The sequence below is a fragment of the Heliangelus exortis genome, chromosome 12 (assembly GCF_036169615.1).
Source record: "Heliangelus exortis chromosome 12, bHelExo1.hap1, whole genome shotgun sequence".
NCBI classification, from domain to species: Eukaryota; Metazoa; Chordata; class Aves; order Apodiformes; family Trochilidae; genus Heliangelus; species Heliangelus exortis.
The window spans coordinates 6,038,960-6,053,806 of NC_092433.1; the positions used below are offsets into that span (position 1 = coordinate 6,038,960).

Here is a 14,847-nt window from a genome sequence, read left to right on the forward strand (position 1 = left end):
GTCAAGTCCTGGAGTTGAAATTGCTGATGTTTCATTTTTAAAGAAAAACTATCCTGATCATAAGATTGATTGTAAATTTGTACTTGAGTTTCTTTTTTTTAATGGTGATTAATAAAGAAAATTCCTGTATTCCCTCTTGGTTGCATTCCCTTCTTAAATACAGTTTCTGTAATAAAAATGCTTAGAAAATGTGGCTGCCTTAACATGTAGCTGTGATTTTGCACTGCTGATCAGAAAATTTGTCTTTAATGTGAGACATTTAGTAGATGAACATGTAATAGTTCCTTCCCAGAATAAATTTTGGCCCAGAGCAGATGAAAAGGAAACTTCTACTAATATCTACAATCCATTTGTAAATTCTGTGCCATGCATATGAAAGTCTTTCATGTGAGCCTGCTCAAAAATGCTCAGTAGAATGGCTGACAGTTGGCTTTACTGACTCTGACAGCTTTACAAACACCAGATCTGTCAGTAGTCCCACCAATGTTTTCATTGTTCCTAAAATAATAATCAGACTGTTCTTCCATGTTTGGTAATTGGGATTCTTACCAGAGTACTTGAGTCATTTTGCTTATATTTTGTTTAAATAATTTTTAAAAATCCATCCTTTTTAAAATGCATGAGGTAAGACTGTACACTGCCTTGTGCCATGAAATGTTGAATTAAGTTAAAAGGAGGCAAGAAAATGCAAACTATTTTCAGCAGCTTTGTGTGCATGGTGGCCTTTACACTTCAAGCAAGGAAGGATTGCTGCTAGCTGTAGCAGTACAGGAGTCCTTTCCATATTGAATCTGATAGTCAGTCCTTGCATGTTGTTATTTTGAAATGTGGGAAAAGCAGATTGATAAGGCTGAACCTGGAGGGAAAAAAAAATGTTTGAGTCTTAGTAATTGATAAGTGACTGTGTCTTTTTCCAATCTTCTCATTTTCATTTCAGAATTTTGTCTTCACGGACAGTTCATGATGGACTAAAGAACCAGGAAATGAACTCTTCTGACTCAGGTATTGATCAGAGAGGGCAGGCTAACAAAGACAAAAAAATCCTGTAACAGTTCAGCTGCCTCATTTTTCAGCTGCACAGCACTCTTCTGTTAGGAGAGGGGAGAGAAGGAAAGGGTTTCATCCTTTGATGATTTGTTAAACTTCAAGAAAGAATAAAACAAAAATGTATGATTTCTTGTGTCTTTCAATTGGTATATGCATTATACCTGGAAATGAGGGGTTTACAGCACAACATCCCCCACCCAGCAGAGGATACATGGAGCTAAGTGTGTGCTGTGACTTATGCAGATGATTTTTTATTGTCACCTGTTATATTTAATAACACTGGGAGAAACATAAGAGGCGTGCTGCATCTGTGCTCTTGAGTTGCTAGAATCTAGCTTGGGGAAGCAGCTTTGTCTGTTTTTTATAACTTCATCATTATAATAAACAAAAGCAATTGAAACAGTAAACTGCTTGGTGTGCCAGATGGCAAAACCTAATAATTTTGTAAACTGTTGCAAGAATGAGTATGATGAATAAGTACATCTGCTGGTGAAACAGTCATACAGCTCTGTCTGGCAACAAAATGCCTCTTCTGCTGTTCTCTGTACAGTGCAATGCACATCTGAAGCTGCACCAAATGCAAGCTTTTTAGAAATGCTTTGTGCTTACTTAGCTTTTTAATTGGCTTTTAGTACTGATAATGTAAATTTTACTTCATTTATTTACCTGCCAGTTATCAACTACTGAATTTAAGATCTTTAAGTGATAGTGTTGCTCAATCAAGAAAAACTACAACAATGGTAGTGTAAAACTATTCTGTATTTATACCTAAGTGTTTTGCAATACATATTATACCTAACTTTAATTTTGAGCAGCACTGAACCATCTAATAGGTTTAGAAAACCTAATGTCACTTCATCAGTTGCTGCATGTTTTGTTTGCTGATGGAGGGAAGGGTCTAAAAATGCAAGGCAGTGTGATATTGCAGTTTAGGTGAACAGCTAAACTTTGCCAGCTTCTCTGGTAACAGAAGTTTGAGAGCAAGATAATTACTTGACTAAAATTTATCCATAATTGCTGTGTAGGAAGTGCTGCTGCTGCCAAAAAGTTGGGATTGCCATTGTCTTGCTTGTTCTCACTGCTGTAATACCTTGAAGCATCAGACAAAATACTGCATACACATTGTAAGGAGTCACTCTTTGCTGGGGAAGCTGTAGCATGTGATTTTAATCTTTGCTTTGTCATTTCTCAGTGGTAATTAATGGCAAGTACTGCTGCCCAAAGATCTACTTCAACCACCGATGCTTCTCAGGGCCTTACCTTAACAAAGGCAGGATTGCAGAGCTGCCTCAGTCTGTGGGACCTGGGAACTGTGTTCTTGTGCTGAAAGAGGTGAGGTGCTTGGATGTGGTGGGCCTGCATATGACAGTGTATCATAAACACTAGTTTCACTCTGGTTATTCATGGGTAATTAATAGATTTGAGCTGATAATGAGTAAAGAGTGAACTATCAATCATGGGCTGCTTTGAATGGCTGGGAAAGAAAAGCCTCTCATTTATCTGAGTTACACTCAGCCTTCTAGTGCTAAACTTTTTTTTAAGGTTAAAAAAGTAACCTGTAATCACCACAGTCAAAAGTGTTAGTATATTTTTATAGCAGTAATAAATGCTTCAATTTTAATTGAGTCTAGCTTCAGATAATCCTAAAACTCCTTTACAGTCTGCACTGTTGATGTTAAACCAAAGGAAATGCAGATTCTCTTAATAGGAATGGCAAATTATATTCAGTAATTGGAAAACTAAAATAATTTTCTGTGTTTTGTAAGTTGGATGTGGTTTGCAAAGATCAGATGGAAATGTGGTCTTGCTTTCTAATGTAACTGAAGGAGAGGAAAAGGTAGGAAGAAGCCATTCTTTAATGCCAGAGAACCTCTTCTCCAGGTGTTTCACAGCAAATTTATGGATACTTCAATGCAATAATTATTTGCCTTAAACCTCCAAAGAGGTCATGGAGTGGTTATTATCCGACCTGAGAGGCTGAAAGCTTTTCAAGGCATAACTCTATGTGCACACTGGGACTCTTGTGAAGCAATCACTTTAAATGCAGGAACTGACTCAACTTCTCTGGAATTTTTACCTTCTCTACCATGTATCATAACTGAGAGGGACCTTAAGAAAGTCTTTCTGGCAGACATGCTGTGGGACAACAGTCTGGTGGACAAGAATCAAGCTGAATATTTTAAAAGTTTCTTTTTTGCATAAAAAGAGGTTCTTTATACTTTCTACAAGTTTCAGTACTGTAATGTAAGCACTCCAAAAGAACAAGTGTGAAATTTTGTGGCAGCAGCTTTTATGCCTGAAAGCATAAAGTATGTACAAAACCTGCTGATGTACTGATTCTCAGTTTTGCTTAAAGTTCAGCCAATATGTTTAGTTGTATTTATTTCCATTATGACACAGTGTATGAATCCCAGAGTGAGTTTGGTGCTTGCCTTACATTTAATACTCTTCTTTTGAACTGTGCACCTCTGGACTGCTGCACTAATAGGGCTGAGGCTGCAAGTTGGTTATGTCAAGATACTGATTTTGTGAATGATTTTGAATGAGTACATACTAAAAATAACAAATACAAATTGAATGCACAATTTGTGCTATACCCCACCAACTCCAGGCTATTCACAACTTTAAGTTACTATATAGCACCAGAGAAATTTTAGTTTTCTTGTGGTATGACCTTTATCATGGTTCATGAAAGCAAAACAGAGAAGCTTAAGGTGCTGCAATATGATGTTATAGCAAGTAGTGGGTTGGCAGGCAGCAAAATCCTGCAGCATTTTTTGGCACATCTTCACATGTCAAACAATCTCTAAGATAATCACACAGATTTACCTAAGGTTATGCACTTTTTTGTGGTATTCAGCCCCAGGCTTTAATTTAGTAATGTGTAATTCAAGGGCAATGACTTGGAAATTGCTGGGTACACTCCTGACTCTGCAGACAAATCCTGAAGGTTTGGCAAGGCCCAAAGTGTTGACTGCACTCAGTTTTTATTTTGGCAGTGTTTGGGAAGTTACCTGTCATTCTGCTGTGAATGAGTGCTTTGTTGCTAGATAATCTGGATGAATAGAAGTAATTTCCTATTCAACCCTGGCACTTTAAAACAGATTTGTTATACAAATAACTTGAATGTATTTTCTCCTCCTCTTTCCCTTGCTATAGGTTCTCACTTTACTGATCAATGCAGCTTACAAACCCAGCCGTGTCCTGCGAGAGCTGCAGTTGGATGAAGAGGCTGCATGGCATGGGCATGGGGAGACCCTAAAAGCCAAGTAAATTCTTGTTCTGTTCCCCTTCTTGTTGATCCCAATAGCAACGATCTCTGCAGTCAACTTCCCACATTTCAGAAAAGGAAAAACTGCTTCCAGATATCGTGGTGATGACATCCATCAGATTTCCAAATCTTTATAAACTTCTTTATGAATGTCTAGTGAAGCACATGTGATTGCAGTGTTCTTTAGTATGCTGGGTGTGCTCTGCTGCTGGCATGTGAGCAGTGAAGTGGTGAAATAAAAGTGGTGTGGTACTGTTACAACATAGCATGTACAATGGCAGACCTGCAGGTGAGGTTTAAGATAATTTAATTTAATTCACCTGGAAATTATTCTCAGTATTTTAAAACCAGAAACACATACTGCTTAGGAAGCCTTGCACACCCCATGACATTTCCACTCAGATTTCTCAGTGGCACAAGATTCCTCTGAAATTAAATTACAGCAGTGTTCTGAATGGCAAAGCACAGAAGTCTTTCTACACCATCTTGTCTTGAAGGACTCCCAAGTTTTCCTGATCAGCTTTTTGGGTTGGAGCCAATGTGCCATAGCACACTTTCCTACATAGTTTTCAACATGTCATTAGCACTTTTGCTGGATCACCTTCATGTCTAAAAAGATGCCTTTCCACATGTCCAAGGATTAGTCTGGATTTGGACAATAGGCATACCATGTGAAAAGTTAATGTAAATAGAAGATAAAGCTGGAGAATAGAGGGAAAAAAAATAGTCTGGTTTTACTGAAGTTGCTGTGTGCTGTATTTTGTCACAGTAGTGACACCAGAGATATCTGGACTATGATGATACAGCTCTTTTTTTTGATGCATTAAGGAGATACTCGCAGGCCTGAGACATCCTGAAGAGATATCAGCACGTGCCAGTGGCTGTGCTGGGAGAACAAAGCAGAAATGATGAATGAGTCTGGCAGATATTTCACAGTGCGGCTCTGTCAGTGTCACAGCAAGGCTGATGAACAAAAAGAAATCTTTTTTTAATTTAAATCAAACAGGAGCAATATGTGGAGTCATGGCAAGTGATTGTCCTGATGAATTGTTTAGCAGTTAGATGAAAGCTAATTGGAAATGTGACAGGAGTTCATTTTTTTGCAGTAGTACGTGCAGAGAATAGCTCACTGGAGTCTGCCTGCTGTCACATTTATTAGCTGAATTGGTGCACTCCATCTTGGTTTTAGGGACCAGCTGTCTACGTCAAAGTGGACGCTTCTGCAGTCCCATAAGGAAAGAACAAACTATCTGTGAACAAACAAAACAAAACATCTGAACTCTGGGATAGTCCTCTCAGATGATATTTAACAACTGCTGGCGGGGCAGCATTGCTGTGTTTGGTACTTGCTCACATTTCCTCCGAGTTTGGTCTCAAAGCCATTTATCTGTATACTTCTCAACAAAGTATTTTTACCCTGGTAATTAGAGGGGTCCTGATTAATGATGGCATTGTCAATGACAGGTACAAAGGGAAGAGCTACCGTGCAACTGTGGAGGTCGTGAGGACAGCAGATCGGGTGGCAGATTTCTGTAGAAAAACATGCATCAAACTGGAATGTTGTCCAAACCTCTTCGGCCCTCAGATGGTGCTGGATAAGTGTTCAGAGAACTGCTCTGTCCTGACAAAGACTAAATACAGTGAGTAGGCAGCTGACCTCCACTGAGGTGGGGCTTGGGGTCTTATATTTTGGTTTTGTTCTGCCTTTGTCTCCAGAAGGACTCTGAAGTTCATTGCTGGTGTGCAGGAGAGAAAGAAATTTATACCAGGTGGTAGTAGATTGATTTATTGTTGTGTGCTTGAAACCTTTACCTTCTTAAGACAAGTTTTGGGAAAAGAACTGACTCTAGTACTGTAAATTAAGTGGCATTATAATTGCTTTTACCAGTTTGTTGTGGAACAAAATAAATAACTTCAAGCTCTTCTCAGCCTCAAGTTCTTGAGAGTTTTAGGGTTTTTTGAACCAAGTCTAACCATTTCGCACTGTGAGAACAAGCAGAACATTAAAAATTATGTTTAAAAACTACAAAACCTCACAAAAACCACCACTAAATCAAACCCAAGGTTGTAGCTGATGATTTTTATGTAAAATCAGATCATTTGGGGCTGCTCAAATAGTGGAAGTAAATCTTTATAGGGCAGATAAAATCAATTAGCAGCTCTTCTTTAAACCAAATTGATGAGGAAAATCTGGACACACTCATTTTGAAGTTTTGCAGAATTGGAATTTCTCCTGAGATGTGTCCTTCTGGTAGTTTCCCAGTCCTGATGGTGGAAACATAACGAGTGGCACTGAAGGTGCATTTCACCATGATGCTCCTTCCTTCTGTCCTGGCAGCACACTATTACGGGAAGCGGAAAAACAAGCGGATAGGTAGGCCTCCGGGTGGCCACAGCAACCTGGAAGTAGCCATGAAGAAACCAAATAAAAGACGGAAGAGACGAAAACATTTTTTTGTTCATAAGAAAAAACGTTCTTCTGCTTCAGTGGATAACACTCCAGCCGGATCTCCTCAGGTATGAGACTGCCAACAGCTTTAATAGGTAAGGTGTGTGGCTTTGACCAGCTGCGTTTGAAGCAACAAACTGTTAGGTTCCTGTAATCTCAGGTTACAGCTGACAAATGGGTGGCAATTGTAGCTTTTGTCTTAAAAGTTCCATTTTATATTCTCACTTTTTTTTTTTTCTCCTCTACCTCTTCAGGGCAGTGGGGGTGAAGAGGAGGATGACCAGGATGAGGTGGATGAAGAATCTATGACTGAGGATAGTACCTCAGAGCACCAGGACGAATTACTTGAGGAGTCAGAGGTATCAGAGAAGAAGTCACTGTCATCCTCTCCTACACAGAGTGAGCTGTCTCATTCCCTGGCTCAGGACCGAGACAAGCGGAAGAGGAAGCTCAGGACCTTTTCCTTTTCTGATGATGAAAATAAACCTCCTTCGCCAAAGGTAACTTCAAATGCAGATCTCTGTTCCAGCTTGCTCACTGTTGGGCAAGCACAAACACCTTGGGAGTATTAAAGTGTACTACATGTGTTCCCATAAAATGCTGTTATCCCGTAAGGGGCATTGTGAAGGCACTAAAGAATAATTAAAAGTCATTATTTTTATTGCAGTCATATTACAGCACTGTAATAAAGACTAAACAGGAAGCTGTAGAGAGAGTGGTGAATTTCCCATTTCCCAGCTGTTGGCACTCCTCTTGGTTCAACCCAAGCAGTGATGTGGTGCCAGCCAAATCCTGGACCTAGAACCCTGCTACTTGGCTGTAACATAGTTCTGGCCTCTGCCCTCAGCACAGTGCTCCTCATTTCTGCTGACAGAGAAACATCTACCATTTGAGTTCTTATTAAAGCTTTATTTGGCAGCTGAATGTTTGTGTTGGGGTGGGAAGTAGAGGGGAGTGTTAATCCACTGCAAATATAATATCTTAGGAATTCTCTTTGCATGGTGTGGCTTGTCCAGGACATAAAAATAGAAGTTGCTGAAAAGCTGCAACTGGACAGTAACCCTCTGGAATGGAGCGTGGCTGATGTTGTACGATTCCTCAAATCCACTGACTGTGCACCACTGGCAAGAATTTTCCTTGATCAGGTATGACTGCCTATTGCCATGTTGACTCTGCTGCTTTGTTTCTTATCCTCCAAGGAATCACAAAAAGAATCTAGTTTAAATTTTGTGTCAGGGTTTTGAGGAAAACAAAGGCATGCACAACCTTCTGCACTTTGGAAGAGGAGGGTTAAGGGAATGGCCAGCATTTTTCATGTTTCCTAGTACATGGTACAAGATGTTTTGGTCTGTGGGACATCCAAATCCCAAAATTATGGAGAATGCCTGCAACCAAGCAGCATGAAGGCAGGAGATACACTTTTGCCAGTTGTGTTGACTTTTCCAAATGATAAATGTTTTCCATTTTGCAGAGTGACTGTGGGTATCACAGTGTTATACAGCTTCACAAGTGAACATTTTTCTGTTGAAGTGTGACAACTAGCATACAGACATGAGTCAAGTTAACATTGTTCTTGTTAAATCTTGATTAAGGCTTGCCATAAAAAAAGTCATCTATAAAAACTTCATTGCTGGGACTGGTAATGAGTAAGGTTTATGTTCCAGAGGATGTATTTTCACTTGTAGGACCTCTGTTTCCTTAGAGCGATGCAGAGGTTGGATAAAGTGACACTGTGCATTAAATTTTCCAGGCTTCCCATATTAGGTTTGTTTTAACTAACATCTCATGAAATTCTCTCCCTTTGTCAGTGAATTTGATCTGACATTTTAAGAAAGGAATTAATTTGTTGTGAGAACAAGAGATTTCGTTTGTTTTTTTTTTTTAAGCTGTTTGGAGTAGCATGAAAGAAATGACATTCACAAACAGTCATGAATCTGATATTACAGCAAGTCAAAGCTGAAGGAGCAGGGAGAATAAAAATGCAAAGTCACCATGGGGTTTTTGTCTTGTGACAGGAAATTGATGGCCAGGCCCTGCTGCTGCTGACCCTGCCCACTGTTCAGGAGTGTCTGGACTTGAAGCTTGGGCCAGCTATTAAACTTTGCCATCACATTGAGAGGGTCAAACTTGCCTTTTACCAGCAGTTTGCTAACTGAGGAGCAGCCAAGTTGAAGTGGACCTTTGAAGCACAACTACAAAGACATGCTCCTTTCTCTCTAGCAAGGAAAGCCAAATGAAGTTAAACTGAGGCCCTGGTGATCTGAGAGCATCTGTCAGCCTCCGTTTTTCACTTTGACAAAAGGAAGACAACATCTGGAGCAAAATGCCAATGCAAACACAGGGCTACTCTACCAGCTGCCAGCTCGGGAACACAAGAGTCTCTTGCTCTATGGTTCTCTTTTTTTAACGTGTTTTTTAACAATTAAAAAAAAGAAGTCTCCTCTGGTGGGAAATGACATTTCAATAGTTCCGTTGGCACGGAACATTAAAAGGAAAAACGGATCCTGTTTACGTTAGCATGTAGGCTGCCAGAAATAACCTTTCTCTCTTCCTGATGATTCACAGAATTCCCTTCCTTCCCTGTGGATGAACACTTGCTTTACCACAGCACTGGCTTTGGAATGTGCTCCTTGCACATTCGTGTGTTAATGTTGAGTTTTTTAATTAATTTGTTCATTGTTAGGACAACAACGTGGCCACAGGGTTCTGAATGTACAGTAGAGTGTGGTTCCCTTTATGGTTTTCTTTTGTTTGTCTGTTTTGGGGTTTGTTTTGTTGTTGTTGGGGTTTTGTTTTGTTTTTACTACCTCTGTAGCCTGAACAGTAGAAGTGATGAACTAAAAAGGGAACAAATACTTCTGGACAAGTTGTCTGTAGCTGCACAGCAGTCTCTCTTCTGTTAGGCATATTGGGAGTACAAACCAATGTCAGCACACAGAGCTTCTGTTCCAAAGCTTTTCAGCTGAAACCTGTGTAGGCTTAACCTGGATGTTACCTTTTTCTCAGATGTCAGAAAAACTAAATTATTTTGCACTTCTCTTACAAGTGGGCTGTAGGAAAAAAGGAAGGAAAGAGAAAGTGCCTCTGCATTTTCTGTGTTTTGACTGTCAGATAATTTTTCTTTTATTTTGTGTGAAGTTTTCCTTTTTCTTACAGCAAACATTTGGACCATGCACAGAGCCTGTCAGCAGACTTCTGCTTTGCTACCTGAACATCTTTTTAGAGAATACATTAAAAAAATTGCAATCAATAGAGGACTGCAACTTAGCTCTGCCAGTGTTTGCATACTGGAAACTATCTAATGAGCATGACTTTGTATTTTTAACTACTTACAGCTGCTCAGGACCAGACTTGATAAAAACGTGGAGAACTGGGTAAGGGTTTGTGTGCTTTTTTTAGAGAAAAAAAAGGAAAAGTTCCATCAGTAAACCCACAGTAGGATGAACTGCTGATTTTAATTTTCCAGGTTAATAAAACCTAATCAGCCACTTGCTGTAGACCTTTGCTTTACACTTTAAGTAGCAGGGTTTACCCTACTGTCAGTTAAAGGTGCAGCAAACTTGTATCAGTCAAGAGCTGCATGTAATAAGCAGTAGATTTCAGATGGCTTGCATTCATTCCCTCTGCCCATTCTCAGAGTTTTTGGGGGAGCACAGGCAGAAGCTTCACATGTGCAGCCCTGGTCCTCTATCTCCTCTTCAAATACATTTTTGCAGAAAGCCCCTGGCATACTAAGACATTCGAGGTAGGAAATTACTTGCTGCAGGAATTTGTTTAGGAAAGATGTCTTTGGTGGTTTCTGACAAACACTTGGTTACTCTGGTGAGCTGGATTGGATCAAGTGTTTCTGAGGCCTAATTGGATCAGTTATTCTGGTGCTGTCAGTGAGGAGGTTGTTTGTAAAGTAAGAGCCAAGTTTGCACAGTGTCTGTGTCTGCCACATAGGTGTTGAGGGAGAGTGACCTCCAGTGAAATCTCTTCAGCATAAGCAAAGCTAAATAGCTGAGATTTATTTATTTTGCCTCTTAGAATAATTGCCTAGTCACAGAAGTGCTAAAATCAGATTATTTTTTTTCCATTCCAGAATCAAAACATGAGTTTCAGACTGTTTACTAGCTGAGTATTCTAGAGGAAAGGAGAGCAGTGTGTAACTAGGACAGTTTTTTCCCAAGCTGTAAGCAGAGTCTGAAAAAATATTTAATTTGAAAGCAAAATGCTTCTTCCTCACACCAGATATGTGGCCAGTAAATTGACATTTTGGCTCTACATGTTTTGCTTAGGTCATCTGCCTGTACTCCATTCCCTAAGGACAAGCTCAGTGATAAGCCATTAGGCATGAAAAAAAGTTTTGAAACAAACATTTCTGCTTTGGTGTCAGCATCTTGTCATGAGAAATTTGACCAGCAGAGAATTTATTGGTTGGAAGATGGTTTTCTTGGGTAATATTTGTAATTCTTCAGGGTTTCCAGAATTGTATTGCACTGATGCCTGGCAGAATTGACCTGCACAGCCAAGAGATGTTGCTTCCATCTTTCCCCATGGACAGATGGATGTCTTTTTAAGTAGTTGTCAGGAGAGAACAGAGCTTAAAGGGTAATTTAGTGAACCTGTTAACATGGTGCCTAGGGTTTTAAATACAAATGTCATACTTCTTTTTCTCAGTAAATAAAGCAGTCAGCAGTTTCATAGGTTAGTGGGATGCTTACTGGTCACCTTTGGTATGTTTTATAGGCTGAATTTTTCTGCCTTGTTTTGGGAGGCACTGACAGTCTGGTCCCAATGGGATCTATTTTTGTTGAGATTTTCAAAAGGGATGTTTTCATTATTTGTGAAATGTTTTTATGCTGCACACGGGTACTGTACACTCTGTTTCCTGGAAAAAAAAATGCACTCTGTTTTATTGCTGGATTTAAAAGGGATAATTGGGGCTTTTTCTTGATGGATTGTGTTTCTACTTGACTGTTTCAAGCTCCTCTTTCTTTGTGCATGGCAGATGACACAACTGCACTTGTATCTGTTCATCTTATTCCAACATGGCTTGAAATCGGCTCACGTGCTGCTTTATTTACTCTGTTCCTTCAAAACTGGATTTTGGGTAGCCAGTGGCTGATTCTTGGTTTTGGATGATCCTGATGTTTCATCATCAGGAGTTGCTGGGACTGCAGTTCAGGGATTTGTGCTCTCCTCTACCACATTCTTCATTCACCCTAAGAATGGACCTGTAAGTCCAGGAGAAAGGCAAAGGCAGTGGTGTCTTGCACAAATGTCTTCTGTATAACTTCCACTGGGCCTGGTGTGCTGTTGATGTGGATGGTAAGAGGAGGTTTCCCTTGGCTGACCCACTGAGGGTTCTTGCTTGTCTTATTTTCACCTGCATCATACAGTCTTGGTTTTTTGCATATCATATCTGGAGATACCATATCTGGTGGTGCCTCTGTATGGTACTTGTGCTGTGCTAAGCTCAGCCTTGTTAGGCAGAAGGCTTTTGGTGAATCACTGCAGTCAGCTTTCTGCACCAGGGGTCCTTAACAGAGAAGTGTTTGACCTCTATAAATGTCACAGAAGGTAAACATGGTAGAATTAGCCCCCAAGGATGAGCAGCTTGTAGTCCATCCTAAACTGAAAGCAATTCTTCCAGAAGAAGAGAGGTACAGCACTGATCTTGGTGAATGAAGACTACTTTTTCCTAATACTAAAGATTTCTTAAAGTGGCTCTTTGAGGAATGGAATAAAAGGCAGATTGATCTAAGTGTTGTATAGGACTCCAGGAGTGTTTGTAGTCACTCCTGGGATTAATGGAAACAGTAACTACAGAGTTCTCGAGTGGTTGTTGAGATTACTTTCTCTTATCACAATTTTCAGCAGTATTTTTTTTTTTTTTTTTTTTTTTTTTTTTTTTTTTTTTTTTTTATTGTTTTAGGATTTTCTAGTGTTTGTTCTTGATTCCAATGATGCTTTAAAAGAGGGAAGGAGTATTTAGCTGCTAGGTCCACAAAAGTGTAAATATATTTACAGTTGATTGGACTGAGCACTCCATTCTTCTGTATAAAGTACAAAGATTTGGTACGTTGTTAGCAAAAGGCAAAGTGGCTTGCAAGATTTTTGAATGTAATGGAATAGGCTTCAAAACTGCCAAGCTCAAATTGGAGACTGGACACCTTTGGACCAAATCTGTGTTAGAGGAGTAGTTCTAGGTCTAGTAGCCTTACCAGAAAGCCAAAAAAAGATGATCCTATACAAAGCTACTCCTTAACCACTCCTGTCACATAGTGGCAGACTGGTTACTGCCTACTGTGAGCTCAAATTACCTAAAAGTAACTAAGCACAAAGACATAGGCTCTGTCAGGAGACTTCAAACCTTGGCTGAAGGCTCCATTTTAAAAAGGGATTGTGTGCTGAACTCATGTTTCAGAGCACTGTCAGCCTTCCCCAAACATGCATGTAGCCTTGTTTTCAAAGGCAGCCTTTTGGGTGAAGGATTAGAGTAGACTTGGGAACACCAGATACAACAAGCCTCTTTTATTGTTATGTGTTTTTTCTAAATAATTTAAAAATTAATAATAATCTGTATGAAATATAGCAAAAGTGAGTTAATTTTAGTGACACTTTGTCTCCATGGTCATTTCTAGCATCCTCAGTGTCACATCTGTTGTTCTGAAATGCACCAGACATACAAATGGACTTTCTTGGTCGGAAGACAAAGTTAACTCTGTGAGGTGCAAAGCCAGCAGTGTTTGGCTCAGCTTTAAGCCATGGAAGCGAGCAGGTCTTGCACTGACAAAATTCAGAGGCAGTTGGTCTGACTTAGCACAAACGTGGGCAGGGAGCCCCTGGGAGTCCTCTGGCCTTGCACAGTTCAAGAGGAACAGACCTTCTGCTTGAGACACGGGGACAGATCACTTGAGTTGTGTGAATGAACAATGAGGTCTGGGCACAAATGAATTCTTGCCCACTCTGGAAGTTGTTAAGCACCAGTTTCCAAGAAACCTCGTGGAAAAAAAAAAAAAATCTGGAGGTGTCATGTTTCTCCTCTTTCACTTTTTTTTTTTTTTTTTTTTTTTTAATTTCTGTTTAAAATAAATTTTAAATAATCTTTGTAGACAATCAGAAGTCTTCTAGGAGGCTCTACCCTAAAGGGTACCTGCTCTCCTCCTGTGGGCTTCTTTCTTATACTAACTCATTTGAACTGATGCACTTTTCCTGTATTTTGCCTTTTTTAATTAGCTGCTTGTTCTTAAACAAAGATTTAAATGCATATTGTGTTGTGTCCCTTCTGCTTGTTGTTTTATCTTTCTTTAACTTTTAAATATATATATATGCAGTGAAACTGAAGTACTACATGGAAGAGAAACATGCACAAGAAAATATGCCTATTAAATCCCACCATTGTTTGAGCAGGTGTAACAATTTAATCAGAGGATTTTTTAAAAAATATTTTGGATGGATATTTTGCTTGTTTTGTCTGTAAATAGTGTACATAAGTTTGTGGTATATGACAGTTTTAAGTGGTTGTAAGAAAATTAAAAAAAAACATACTTAAACTGTTACTGATGGCTTTGGTGTTAATATAATGATGATTAATGCTGCTTAACATGAATAATATTTGATCCCACAAAAGTGGGGGGAAAGATGTATGGCATGTTGTACTCACATAAAGGGTAAATGGGGACTGCAGGAGCATTGTGGTGAGAGCTTGTTTGGGTTGTGGGTATCTGGTTTCTCTAAGACTTCTTCTAAGGTAACAGATCAATATACTGGAGCTGACAAAGAACCTAGAAATCAGGGTAATTTTTTAGTTGCTTTCTTTGAACATAAGGAATAATGGTAAGATTTACACTATTCTGGTAAGTTGAAACTTTCATTTTAAAAGAACAACCACCGTGGGTTTGCTTTCTCTGAATAACATGAAGATCCACTGGATGTTTCAGAAACAGGTCAGCCCTACAAAGTTGTTTCCTTGCTTGGCATTCCAACAGATCATACTTGTGTGCTCCTTTGGCACTTGCTTCATGGCTGCACTTGAGCTTTGTTTTATATTGGGTGCAGAAAATGCATATGGGTGGGACAGGGGATGAAACTG

At 39.5% G+C, this 14,847-nt stretch overlaps 1 protein-coding gene across 6 annotated transcripts in view; it reads left to right on the forward strand.

Moving 5' to 3' along the window:
* The window catches only part of SFMBT1 (Scm like with four mbt domains 1), an 88,927-nt gene extending 75,096 nt beyond the window's left edge, over nucleotides 1–13,831 (forward strand). For all 6 annotated transcript variants that reach the window (XM_071755646.1, XM_071755648.1, XM_071755644.1 and 3 more), the window contains 8 exons: nucleotides 938–1,002; nucleotides 2,240–2,379; nucleotides 4,207–4,316; nucleotides 5,783–5,958; nucleotides 6,657–6,835; nucleotides 7,022–7,267; nucleotides 7,784–7,912; nucleotides 8,783–13,831. In XM_071755646.1, the coding sequence (XP_071611747.1) occupies nucleotides 938–1,002; nucleotides 2,240–2,379; nucleotides 4,207–4,316; nucleotides 5,783–5,958; nucleotides 6,657–6,835; nucleotides 7,022–7,267; nucleotides 7,784–7,912; nucleotides 8,783–8,923 (1,186 nt within the window). In that variant the 3' untranslated portion in view covers nucleotides 8,924–13,831. The remainder of the gene's footprint in view (nucleotides 1–937; nucleotides 1,003–2,239; nucleotides 2,380–4,206; nucleotides 4,317–5,782; nucleotides 5,959–6,656; nucleotides 6,836–7,021; nucleotides 7,268–7,783; nucleotides 7,913–8,782) is intronic.
* Nucleotides 13,832–14,847: the final 1,016 nt, after the last annotated feature.